Genomic DNA, 14,000 nt, shown 5'->3' on the forward strand with positions numbered 1-14,000 from the left:
CATGATTATACGAGAGAGAGAGAGAGAGAGAGAGAGAGAGAGAGAGAGAGTTTATACAAATGTACACTATGTATGGATCACCTGTTTGCTGAATTTTAAATTATACTCGATATGTACAATACAGTATGCTGGTATGACATGTATAAGCTGCGTGTACAGTACACAGTGCAGACGCAGTTGCGTGCAACAACTGGCCCCTCTGTCATTGGATGGCACAAGACTACAGTATATATCGACGTGTGAGTGTGTGTGTGGGTTTCACATGTGATTCCCAGCTCAATTAGGAGGTGATTCACCGACAGACAGAGTCATTGTGTTTGAATGAACACCAGCGGCCGTGTCACTCCTGTGGCTTCCATCAGAGTGTAAGTACAGATGTTGCTTTACAGTAGAACACAGACAAATGTCTGAATTTACTTCTCTGAACTATAATTAATTTGCATTAGAAACCTAGAACTTGCTCTGTAATGATATGTTTCAAAAGTTGCATTTTTCCCAAAGAAGTCAGCTTGGGACTATTTTCTTACCCTCGGCTGTACTTATTGGTTGATTGGTTTATTTAAAATGGGAACAGTGTACAATAAATATATGGCACCAGATGTAGCACACTGCTAATTTCCATCTGTTTTTCACCGCATGTACTGCTGCATTAATTATGTTTCACAGAAAATACATTACAGTATATTATTCATATATTATATTATTCAGTATATCATTCGTAGTTCACATATGATGTGCAGTATCAGCAACCATGTTACTGCTGTAATAAACCAGTATTATTCCTATTTTATTGCAATGATAGTATGAATCAAACTTAGATGTTACCATGTTTTTGTAGAAATTTTGTAAATAGATTAGACTTATTATGTGACAAAGTTAAAAATATTTCCCCAGGGATCAATATCGTGCCACTTTCTGAGGACGACTCTCACAGCTGCAGCACCAGGCTATGGAGAAATATTTCAAACCTGTTCATCCTCATTGGGACAGTAAAGACGTCAAAGACAACAGGTTTGAGATGTGCGACCATCAAGAAAAAGACCACAAACACGGAAAGACTGCTAACTCCAAATCTCAACAGATGAAGCACCACCAGCAGAACAAAGGCCATCGTCATCACCGACACCAACAAAACATACATCAGTCAGAAGACAATGACAGCCATGAGTATGTTTTTTAAGTATTTTTTTCCCATTGTTAAGTTCCTGTTCTCATGTATGGAACCTGTGCTAAATTTCAAATAGATTTCATGTTACTGTATTAATATTTGCTTTAGTTTTTGAATAAGAATGATTAAAGTAAGCAGAGATCTGCCCCTTTGCCCAAGTTCATTTGTTATGAGATTTTGTTATGAGATTTGTTATGAGATTTTGATTCATGCATTTGCTCTGCTATTACAAAAAGAGTTATCATTATCATTAACCTTTCAGTATCCAGTGTGTCTTTAACACCTTTTTTCTTTTTAAAATAGTACAAATTCAACAGCAGAGGACAGCATATTCAGTGATCCTCATCCCAGCCATCAACGTCACAGTGATAATGACAAGACCCGTGACTCTCACTCTCCTCATTACCACAGCAAGCAAAACCATCGCCACCGTTCTCTTTCAGAAAATCATACTTCCTCAACTGCTTCCTCTTCACCCTCATCTTCCTCTTCTTCCTCTTCATCAACATCCTCCTCCTCTGCTTCTTCCTCATCCTCCTCTTCCTTTTCTTCCTCCTCTTCAACATCTTCCTCTTCCTCTAGCCTGTCCTCGGACGCTAGCACCAAGTGTTTCGATAAATATCCACTTGAGAAGCCACAGCATTCACAGTCCTGCACTGACATTTCCAGGAAACACAGGTACTCTGAAGAAGGAGACGACACAGCCCCTTTGATAGATACGCAAGGTCATCAAGACAGACTCCCTGCCAAACAGAAACGGGAGAAAGTCAAGTCCTCTCGTAGTGGCTCCTCTCAGGGCACCCTGAAGAACACACAGAGGGTTAGAAGAGGCTCGGGAAATGACGGAAGGTTCCGCAAGGCCAAATCGATGGAGGCTCTCACTAGACCCAAAGAGCATGGAAATGAAAGTGTAGCCAGGAAGAATTTAATGAAGGAAAAAATGAAGTTTTCTGCCTTCCTTAATGAGATCACTCGGCAGGTGCTCAGCCCAATGAGACTCACTACTCTTGGAGTTACAGATGCTCAAAGACCCTGCAGTCCAGGGCAGGCCTCTGTCAGATCCACTAAGGTAGACAGCAGTGAGAAAGACAGACAGCAGAGGAGTCGGCCAGGTAGCGCAGACTCAATTAGTTCCAGTGTGTTCTCCCATACCACCAAGCACTCTACTCAGCTTTCTCACTCTAAATCTTTCCATCACCATCATGGTCACTGTTCTGAAGACTCGCCTCATCACATGCATCACAGGCCCAAAAGCTGCACTGATATTAGCTGTTTGAAAAGATGTCACTCGCGGCCTCAAACTCCTGAGCGTCACTCACATTCGCCCTCTTATGAGCACTACAACCACTGCCACAAAGGAGACCATCATACTTCCAGTCATCATCATCACCATGGTGACCACAACAGTCCAAGTCATCTCCGTCACCACAGACACAGACACAGTCCTACGTATCATCATGAAGATCACCACCATCGCCCCACGTCTCACCACAGTGACCACCACAACACTTCTAATCCCCATAGAGACCATGACAACACAGCCCATCACCATCACTACGGAGACCATCGGGATGGAGACCATAACCCAACTCATCACCACAGAAAGCACCACAGCGCAACTCATCATCATCGCCATGGAGCCCATCATAGCCCTGCTCGTCACCATCACCATGGAGACCACTATGGCCATGATCATTACCCTGGAGATCACCTGTATACAGCTCATCATCATCATCGTCACCATGGGGACCACCACAACCCAACTCATCATCGTGAAGGTCACCATACCCCAAGGCAAGACCATGGAGACTGTCACATTTCAGGTCACCGCCGGCACAGCAACCACCTAGACAATGAATACTCTTCTACACCACATCACCATGGACACCACAGCCCAACTAGTGACCATGGAGATCACCACAGCCCAACTATTTATCTTCACCATAGTAACCACCACAAGCCTACCCATCCCCATCACCATGGAGACCACCATGGCCTTGCTCAGCATCACAGTTCTGGCTGTCATCATGATGGCGACCAATACAATGAACCTCATCATCATCACCATGGAGATCACCACAGTAAAGCACATCAGCATCACCATGGAGACCACCACAGTCATGGCCATCAGCACCATCATGGACACCACCACAGTGAATCTCATCAGCATCACCATAGAGACCAATGCAGTGCAGACCATCAGCATCATCATGCAGACCACCACAGCACAGACCATCAGCATCACCATGGAGACCACCACAGTGCAGGCCATCAACATCACCACAGTGATCACCACAGTGACTCTCATCATCATTGCCATGAAGACCACCATAGTCCTGGCCATCAGCATCACCATGGTGACCACCACAGTGAATCTCATCATCCTCATCATGGAGACCACCACAATCAAGGCCATCAACATTACCATGGAGATCACCACGGTGAATCTCATCATGATCACCATGGAGACCACCACAGTCCAGGCCATCAGCATCACCATGGAGACCACCACAGCACAGACAATCAGCATCACCATAGTGACCACCACAGTGAATCTCATCAGCATCCCCATGGAGACCACCACAGTCCAGGCCATCAACATCACCATGTTGACCGCCACAGTCCAGACCGTCAGCATCATCATGGACACCACCACAGTGAATCTCATCAGCATCACCATGGAGACCACCACAGTGAATCTCATCATGATCACCATGCAGACCACCACAGTCCAGGCCATCAGCATCACCATGGAGACCACCACAGCACAGACAATCAACATCACCATAGTGACCACCACAGTGAATCTCATCAGCATCACCATGGAGACCGCCACAGTCCAGACCATCAGCATCTCCATGGAGACCACCACAGTCCAGGCCATCAACATCACCATGGTGAACACCACAGTCCAGACCGCCAGCATCACCATGGACACCGCCACAATGAATCTCATCAGCATCACCATGGAGACCACCACAGTCCAGACCGTCAGCATCACCATTGGAATGCAAGTCATTACCAAGGACATCACTCTGAATCCCATCTCCACTCCAAAAACAATGATCTTGACCATGATGACCTTGAGGACCACAGAACTCATTTAAAGGGGCATTCTGCCAGCAGTCCACCTTCACACAGGAAACTGGAGTCTCTGTCCAGCAAGGCTGATTCACCAAGGAACACTAGCAGCCCCTCTAGCCAGGAAGAGGAACAGACAAGCTTCACTGGCTCATCATTACATAAAGTATGACATTTCTCTTGGGGTTAAGACTATAGTCATTCATGAAATAAATCCCCTATTACAATATATATATAAAGTAATTATAGGCAAGTCAATAGTTTCCCATGTTAAACATGCTTGATTAAAGCTTATGTAATACTGTTCCACTCATTTACTTGGTTATTGATTTGGGCACCAGTGTGCATGTCACTGCAGACATTGGATTAGTTATTGCAGAACAATAGATTAGTTATCATGCACAAACTAATAGTAATCAAACTGACCCTCTAACTTTGTTCTTATTTCATTTTTGTTTTACCTTTAACCTGTTGGTATCATTAAGAATGTTTTCTGAATGTAATTTTTCCATTCACATTTATTTTGTTTTCTTTAATACAGGAAACGCCTCATGAGCTGGGTACAATCATGTAAGTGTAATGTTATTATTTTGGGTTAGTTAATGAGTAAAAGTCCAAGCGATAACTGTGACATAGCATAAATTATTTTGGATGTGAATGTCATAGACCTGTGTAATTTTACACCCAATGTTTTAAATGAGAGCAATGAAAGTGAGTGTTCTTAAATGAATTCATCAAATGCTCGTGCACACTCGTCTCATTCACTTTTATCTCTCTTCCATCCTGATAGGGTCCTACAGGAGCAGAATGAAGGTCTGCATCACAGTTTGCTGCAGACTGCAGTGAGGATGGAGTGTTTAGGAGAGGAGTTCATGAGCAGCCAAAAGCTTTTGGAGGCAGAACTTCAGAGGACGCGTGCAGAGCTTAGCAACCTCACAGACAAGTTCAAAAGGTAAAAAGAGCACAAAAAACACATTTTGTTTAACCCCTCCAGTCAGAAACATATGTGTATGCTTCCTTGTCTTGGAGTATGCATTTTGATTACATTTTAAATAATGTGCAACAGTGGATTTCTTAAGCAACCAGCAAATTGGAGCAAATCCACATTAATCTAATGTTCTATTAGGAGAATATCAACTTCTGCTCCATGAGAGAAGTTTGGGGTTCCTCACAACACTTGTGAGGCTTCAGAATAAATTCATTATTCAATTAATTAACCTATTAAACATGAAATTGAGCTCATGTGGTGTTCTGGTTTTTGTCATGATAAGTAACAGGAAGGTTACTTGTGGATACCTAAAGGCGAATAATCTGTGATGTATTGCTGCTGTACCTGGATATTTCTATCTGTACCATTGGAATACATATGATCTCAAATATCTCAAAGTGTAATCCAGTCTAACCAATGTGATAACTTCTCTCTCTGTCTGTGGCTCTATTTAGATTGCACGACAACTGCTCCTCCACACAACAGACTAATAATCTTCTAGAGAAAAAGCTTCATTCAGTGGTGAGATTGGAAGCATTTCTGGCTTTCTAAATGATTACAGAAACAATTTGTGACATAAAGCAGTAAAATGTGTTCAAACTTTTGGGGGAGGATACAGTTACATAAGTTCCTTCCTTACTGAAGGTTTATTTGTGATTATTATGTGCTTCCTTTACTTTCTGTGTCAGGCTCAGAGTATGGAAGGAGAGCGTGAGAGGTTGAACCAACGTATTTCAGCACTGACGGAGAAGCTCGCCAATGCAAAATTTGCCAACAGTGTGGAAACATTTAATGTAAGTTCTAAACTTCCTTCTGAGACTCTGGGCAGACGGTGGTGTCACAAACACATTGAGAGGCCAGGGAGGAAAGCCAGAAAAGGGCACCACCACGATGACTGAAAAATACTCCTTGTGTTTTGTGTTAACCACTATGGGAAAGAATAGACAGACCAAGACATACAAAGAAAACAGTGTTCAGCCTTTTCATCATTTAATCAATTAAATGATCAGTTTATAACCCCTACTTACTTTAGGTAACATCAGTGCTGCACAAAACTGACCTCCATTTTCGGTCAGATGATGCCATTACTCAGGTGGTTGTCCCCATCACCCCCCCTCCGGCTCAGTTCATGGACAGCCACAACTATGGAAAGGCCAAAGCTGGCGGGCAGGAGCAGCCTCTGGGGTCAGTTCCAGAAGAGGAGGAATCTGATTGGTCAGAGATGGGAGATGAGACCCCACGATTTATACTGACAGGATCCAACAGAGGTCAGATTTGGAGACACCAGGAAGGAGACATGGACAAAGACAGCGAGTCAGGGGATGAGGAAATCATCAGGCGACACGCACCGCGCCCACTGCAGATACCTCATCTCCAGTTCACCAGCCACAGTGAGAATCTGTCTGATGTCATGAAAGGTGAGGGCACTTACAGGATCACCCCAAGTCCAGCCCATGGCTCTGCAATCCTGATCCGGTCAGCCAGCCTGGAGGAAATCCCTCTGGCACGCCACCACATGCAGAAGGAGCTACGGGGCACGGAGGCCATGATGGACCTCCACCAGCCAGGGGACGAAGCCATCGAGGATTTAGATAACCAGATCATTCATCACTGGAGAGCCAGCAACAATGGAGACGCAGGTATTGGGAGGCCGTTAGAGAGCAGGATGTCGGAGGCGGACAGCAGCCTGGCCAGCCTGCAGTCAGCCGAGCAGATGCTCAACCTCTTTATATGTGAGGCGCAGACCAGTGAAGGCAAAGCTCAGGGCCGGGCTGAGCTGCATGGCTGGACAGGAGGGATTCCAGACGAAGTGCTGAAAGGGGAGCGAACACAGCTGTGACGAAAACATTAATTCACTGTTCACTGTGTCTGATACACTCATTTAGTTCATTTACAATGAAAGAAGCTCATAGAAGCTCCTTTTCAGTGGCTCAGTGGTTCAGTCTCTCTACGTAACATGTAGTTTGAGGAGACATGCCTTATGAGTTCAAACTGTTAGACTTACTGGATTTGATTTGATCACTTAGTCTTTAACTAACACTTTTCAGACAGCACATTGACCACCCTCATATGTTTCTCAATCAGACATTCAACACACATTCACAAACTAAACTAAACTAAACCTACTAAAAAAGCAGTTCAATACACTAATTTGTTGCAGAAATTGGATGCAGATGAAGAATATATGTATTTAAACATTAACTGTATTTTTTCTGCATGGTGAAACATCCTCCACAGTTTAGATTTGATCATTTAAAAGTAAAATGTAAATGTGTATTTTTCTTGTATAAATACAGATATAAGCATTTCCTTCCCTTGTCTTTCACCTGAGTGGAATTAAAAAAGTAATTATTCTGTGTATCTCTTTGCTTTGTTGCATGAAACATTATGTATTCATATAAGATGTACTTCTTGTGTAGGTAGCCACAGTTCTGCTTTGCTGAATGTTATATGCTACAAGTATTGATCTAAAACCAGGATTGTCTTTTTTCAGTGTTAAAAAGTAGCCTTAGTGAACATCTTCTATCTGTTCTATAACATAATAAATACTTATAAATAAATATAGTTTCAATGTTTTTCAAAATATGCTCCTGTTTTTGTGAAAGCATTTATTTCCTCTTGTTACCATAATTAACCTGCCAAAAGAAATGCTTCCAGTTGATGCCATTTCATAAGTTTGTGTAAATGTTGTCCATGTAACATCTAATAAACCAATTGAGCAAACGATTAGGCATCATTTCAGCTGTTTTGTTTTATTTATGATCAGGAATAGACAGTGTACAGAATGCAGGAGTGGCTCTAAGTTTAGTTATATAGAAAGAGGGGCATAGAGGAGAAACTTTGCCAGGTGTTCCGTGAGATGTGTTTTTGATGATAGGACATATAAATGTATTATAAATACTTATTATTCAGCAGGTAGAACTGACACAGTGAACGTCTGGGCCCATCTCCTTAAAGGAGGTCACTGGGGCTGTAGCTGTAGGGTAGGATGTGACCCAGGTTTCAGAGCAGTGGTCCGGCTCTTTGCTGTTTCACAGATAATGAACGGGTCATAAGAATTGGTTACCCTTTAATCCCTTTAATGCATGTGTTCATGGAGGTGGACAGTGGGCAGGAATATAGCAATGCAATAATAATAATAACAATAAAAATGATGATAATAATAATAATAATCCATCCATTATCTATACAGTTTATCCGTCAGGGTCGCAGGGGAGCTGAAGCCAATCCCAGCTGACTTCAGGCGAGAGGCGGGGTAGACCCCGGACTGGTCGCCAGCCAATCACAGGGCCAACACAGAGAGACAGACAATCTTTCACTCTCACACTCACACCTATGGGCAATTTAGAGTCACCAATCAACCTGCATGTCTTTGGATTGTGGGAGGAAGCCAGAGTACCTGGAGAAAACCCACGCAAGCATGGGGAGAACATGCAAACTCCACACAGAAAGATCTGGATTAGAACCTGGAATAATAATAATAATGATAATGATAATAACAATTCAAAGCTTTATAGTACCTATTACCTAATTTGATGCTAATGACCAAAAACCTGCAAAATTAATGACATTCCCATCACCCTTAAAGATTAGCGGTATAGACAATGGATGGCTGGACAGCTAATATTAGCATGCTAACATGGTAAATTAAGATGGTGAACATAGTAAACATTACACCTGCTATGCATCAGCATGTTAGCATTGTCGTTGTGCTAGCATGTTAAAGTTAGCTGCAGGTTTGGGTGTGGACTTCTTGCTTCTGTACTTCTGGTTCTTACTCAAAAGCTTTAGTTGTGACTCTGCATCAGACAGCAGGCAACAGGACATGGACTACATCTCCCAGCTGGCATCAGAGTGTTTTGGTGGCCAAAGGGAGCTATCCTGCTGTGGCCCTGACCTGGATAAGCAGGGAAAATCTGAAATGATGGATCCTGTACCTGGTTGGAGAATGCATGAAAAGGTAAACTAGTACCAGCTGCAGGGAGCCTCTTTCTGCTCTACTGATTCTGTCTAAAAAGATCATTCTTAAATTCTGCAGACAGTCCAACCTGATGATCTGCAGAGAGAGTTTATCCCTGTGCGCTCCTCATGGGAAGGAATATTTCATCAAAGTGTATTTATTCACTAACCATGGACATGCATGCTTGCTAGAAATCTCATAATTATAAGAAGCAGACATGTAAAATGAATAAAATATGTGTATTCTGATAAAATATTTATCAAAATCCTTTATTTATCTGAATGCATCTCTCATTTTTGTCTCAAGACAGATTCATTCCTGTGTGCATGTGAAGTTGTGTCATGAGGATAAGTGTTACACGGTTAAAGCCTCACAATAATATCCACCTCCCTGTCAGGTTCAATTTGTTTTATCAGCCCTGTCCCTCTGTGTGAGTGGTGGGTGCTGAGCAGACAATGGCCTGGATTCACAGACCAGTTTAATAGGATAGGCCGGCATTAGTGGTAATACGCTCCCAGTATCCAGGTTTGCCAAATCCAGTGTGCCAAATCCACTGTGTGGCACACTGGACGGTACACAGTGGTTGGTGGAGATAACTGGACTTTTTTTCAGCACTTTTTGGGGAGACAAATAAGGTGAACTTTGAGGCAAACATCTGTTTAATTGGAGATGCAACAGTTGGGATATGAAGCTCTAAAATTTATCCTCTAAGGATTTTGCACTAAAAGTCAAGAGACTTTTTCGTTTTGGATAAAAGCTTTTTTTTTCTCACAAAGCTATCAACAGTGTGTTTTTAATTGTGCTTGCTCTGTTGCTACTGGTGTATCTTTCAGATTCAGTGTTGAATTTCAGGTTTGTCATCTGTCTGCCTGAGCCTTCAGAGTCCTGCCGCTCACTTATCCTTCTTCCTCGCAGACCAAGCACAGCATCGTCCCTCGTTGGCTCATCGTTCTCCTTCCCCTATTCCCCCGGTAAGGATCAGATACCTTCGCTGCAACCATGGTGGTGATGAAGATGAAGTTCCCCTTTCAGAAAAGGGTGAAGCTAGCCCAGGGACTGTGGCTCCTCTCCTGGGGTGCCACAGTGGCCGGAGCTATGACCTTCAGCCTGGGGTGTATCCTAAAGACAGAGCTCCGCAGGAGGGCAGAGGTACTTTTCAACTTTTCTATGCTATGACTTTGAAACTTCATAATGACACAACTTCAGTGTTTTTGACTATGTTTTTACACAAAAGTTATCAATAAATTACAGCAATCAGTAGTTTGATTGCTCACAGTTTAATTGCAAAGGTGAGTGGCATATAACACCGTTTGTTAGTGTAAGTGTGTGTGTGTGTAGTTAAACTGTGCTCATCCTGGGAAGAAAATCAATATGCCTAGATGCCTTTGGTCTGATGATACTGATGAGACAGAGAAAACAGCTAACACATGATCTGCTGCTAATCATTCTAAACTCTAAGTTGTCCAGTAAATATCTACACTGATGGCCAGCATCTGGAAGTTGATACAATCGACACCCATTAATGAACTACATGAGTAACCTCAAGCACACCTGACAATTACCGTCTATGCCTGTCTGGCTTTTAAACTATTGGCACTGTTGTTTTAGGAGAAAATTGAAAAAGTGTCTTTAAAGGTTGAATTAAATCTCTTAAAGAAAACATTGTTGTTAACTGGAGACCAGTAAGAGATAATTACACCTGTGACCCACATTGGCTCCTGACTCATCATTTGATAAAGCAGGCTCTGTCAGTCATAATCACCCTAATCCCCACACCCAAAGGCGACAACACATTAATACATTATTACCAAATCTACATTGTTTTTAGCATGTTTAGACGAAATGTATCCCCACATTTGAATAATTTTCATAATTTAATTATGTGCCGCGTCAAAAACATCATCATCTTTGCTCAGCTGTGCTAGTACAGCTTTTACTATGTTATCAATACTATTTCAAGTACAAAAATATTTATTTAAAATCATAAGAACTTTGTGGCAAAATCCTTTTTGACCTCTTTTGTTTCAACCTTTCACAGCTGTGGTTATGACAGGATTTGATGTGCATGACTGTAAAAAGTTTAAGCGGACATGTAGATATGAACAGGAAACGTAAAAAGAAAACACACATTAAGTAAAAAATAAATAGATCACAGAGGCTTTAAGGCTCACAAAAATGTCATCATGTCGTGCTGCTGTATACATTACATGTAATTTACACCACTGTTATCCCCTCATTTTGCACTCAAACAAAATCAGTGTAATCAATGTGACTGTGAGGCATCTGTAAAAACCCTACAGGTTCTGTGCAACACTTTGTGTGTCCTCGTAAACCAAAAAGGGCTTTTCTGAAAATGCTTAACTTTGTAACCTAATTACTGCTTTTCTTAAAAGTGATTTCAAATTTCCATTCTACTAAAATCAACCACTTTAGAATTAATTTCCCAACCTGGATTAAACAAAATCCAACACACAATACAGACCCTCATATACTTGATAACCTCACCAGGCAACACTTCCACTTTCATATATTTTGTTCTGTGTGCTTGTGCTGTCTTTAGAGAGCCATGTTTTTGAACTGCGTAGTTATGAATTGCACTGGCTAAATCTGGGCTAAGTGAGTGGCACGTCCTCTCCCCTCAGGCACCGCAGTGACTGTAGGTGCCCTTGAGCTGCACAGCTCAGCCCCAACGGCTTTAAGTGAGCTGTTCAGTGCTCAGTAGACTCCTTGCCATGAATTATTACGTGACTGTCTGTAATGCTGATGATGAAAATCAGTATGGCTGCATTTAGGGAAATCTCCCCTTTGTAAATAAAAGTTTAAAGCTTTTAAACCCTCAAGGATTCATCAACGTTTACATGATGGGAGGGCAAACTCAGAGAACTTTAGCTTTAAATTCAAGATTCAAGAATCAGTTGGACATGTTTTTAAAATTAGGCACAGCACACCAATAATTGGCACCTGTACTTTTAGAACTGCAGTCAGATCTGGATACTTCACTCAAAACCAGTGACATTTAGCTTCAGTGGGGAAGAAATGCTATTAATTTGAGATTATGCATTATTGTCAAGAAGGCCTATCTTGATTTTGTTTAATATTGATTATGTTGTGTGACTTACTTACAGGTAATGGACAACTCGGACATACATATCGTGCCCAACACCCTCATGATTGTTGGTCTGGCCTCCTTGGGTATCAACTACTTTGCCTCAAAGATCTGTCAGGATGCTCTGGACGCTGGTCGATTTCCTCGCTGGAAGAACTTCTTGAAGCCCTACTTTGCTGTCTCTTGTTTCTTTACTGTCCTCATGCTGCTGGCTGTCATCATGAGCTACGCAATGAAGGGCAGTCTGGAGTCTTCTCTGAAGGTTGGCCTGAGGAACGGCATCCGCTTCTACAAAGACACGGACACCCCTGGCCGCTGCTTCCAGAAACAGAACATCGATCGCCTGCAGATGGAGTTTCAGTGCTGTGGAAACAACGACTTCAGGGACTGGTTCGAGGTCCAGTGGATCAGCAACCGCTACCTTGATTTCAGCTCCAAGGAAGTGAAAGAGTAAGTTGTGGAAAGTAGAGTGGTATGGGGTTTGTATGCATGTATGAATATATCAGCAATGTATCATAAAGTAACATGTCAGTAATCCGAAAACACATCTTTCTTTGCCTCCTTAGTCGCATTAAGAGCAATGTGGATGGCCGTTACCTACTGGACGGAGTCCCATTCAGTTGCTGCAACCCCAGCTCTCCACGGCCGTGCATCCAGTACCAGCTCACCAACAACACAGCCCATTATAACTACGAATACCAAACCGAGGAGCTCAACATCTACCTCCGAGGCTGCAGGGAAGCCCTGGTGCACTACTACATGGGCCTGATGAACACCATCGGGGCTGGAGTACTGTCAGTCTTCCTCTTACAGGTATACCATGAGAAGAATTAGTGATTTAACAGTGATTTACAGCAGATTCAGTAATCTATGTGGATCTTTGATGGGAATCTACTCTACATCTAACTCGTTCCCCTGTTTCTCCTCCTTTTTTCTCCCCAGGGCTCTGTGCTGGTTAGCCTGCGGTTCCTGCAGACCTCCATGGAGGCAGTGGCAGGGAAAGAAAACACAGAGATTGAGACAGAAGGGTACTTGCTGGAGAAAGGAGTGAAAGAGACCTTGATGGAGTACTTTGGCCCTGTGATGTCCTTCCTCCTGCTTACGAACCAGGTGGAGGAGGGCGATGCAGCTCCTGTTGCCACCTAAACTACAAACCATGTGCACACATGTAAATAAGTTTTACACAGAAAGGGCAACTACTGAATTATGTATTATTTAAATTTTAAAACAGAGTATTATGCACAAATTTCTATGAATTTCAAAGATTTAGAGATAGCATTTTTTATTGTCAGATGGCCATTACAGGAGAATGTATATTATATTATTGTACTGTCCCATTCAAATTACATATACTGAACTGATACCCCCTCTGTTAACCACATACTGTATAACATCAGCAAAAATACCCACAGAGGTTACTGTAAACCCATGACTTCTGCTGTTTTTGAGACACCCGTTAAATTGAAAAATGCTCAAAATCACCGAGCATGTTCTTCATTTTTTTTGGATTACTTCTTGGTTTTATTTTTTCTTGATATCTACATGAATAATAAACCTTTTGAATGTGATGTGCATTGCTAATTGCACTCACAAGTCTGTCAAAAGCAAAAAAAAAACAAACACCAGTAAGTTGCTGGGTAAACTAATTCATGAGGCGTTGAATGAAAATGATTTTTGGTCTTTCAAAAACGAGAAT

The 14,000-nt window shown here is 42.3% G+C and overlaps 2 protein-coding genes across 2 annotated transcripts; both read left to right on the forward strand.

Moving 5' to 3' along the window:
* Positions 1-1,018: 1,018 nt before the first annotated feature.
* On the forward strand, positions 1,019-7,077 carry LOC139213342 (uncharacterized). Its single transcript, XM_070844018.1, has 10 exons — positions 1,019-1,167; positions 1,472-2,610; positions 2,693-2,962; positions 3,062-3,249; positions 3,336-4,415; positions 4,791-4,819; positions 5,040-5,201; positions 5,693-5,759; positions 5,927-6,031; positions 6,271-7,077. The coding sequence occupies exons 1-10, from the start codon at positions 1,019-1,021 to the stop codon at positions 7,075-7,077; spliced, it is 3,996 nt and encodes a 1,331-aa protein (XP_070700119.1).
* Positions 7,078-10,197: 3,120 nt separating this feature from the next.
* On the forward strand, positions 10,198-13,450 carry rom1a (retinal outer segment membrane protein 1a). Its single transcript, XM_070844019.1, has 4 exons — positions 10,198-10,347; positions 12,324-12,754; positions 12,871-13,117; positions 13,247-13,450. The coding sequence occupies exons 1-4, from the start codon at positions 10,198-10,200 to the stop codon at positions 13,448-13,450; spliced, it is 1,032 nt and encodes a 343-aa protein (XP_070700120.1).
* The last annotated feature ends 550 nt before the right edge of the window (positions 13,451-14,000 follow it).

Source organism: Pempheris klunzingeri, chromosome 14 (genome assembly GCF_042242105.1).
Source record: "Pempheris klunzingeri isolate RE-2024b chromosome 14, fPemKlu1.hap1, whole genome shotgun sequence".
NCBI classification, from domain to species: Eukaryota; Metazoa; Chordata; class Actinopteri; order Acropomatiformes; family Pempheridae; genus Pempheris; species Pempheris klunzingeri.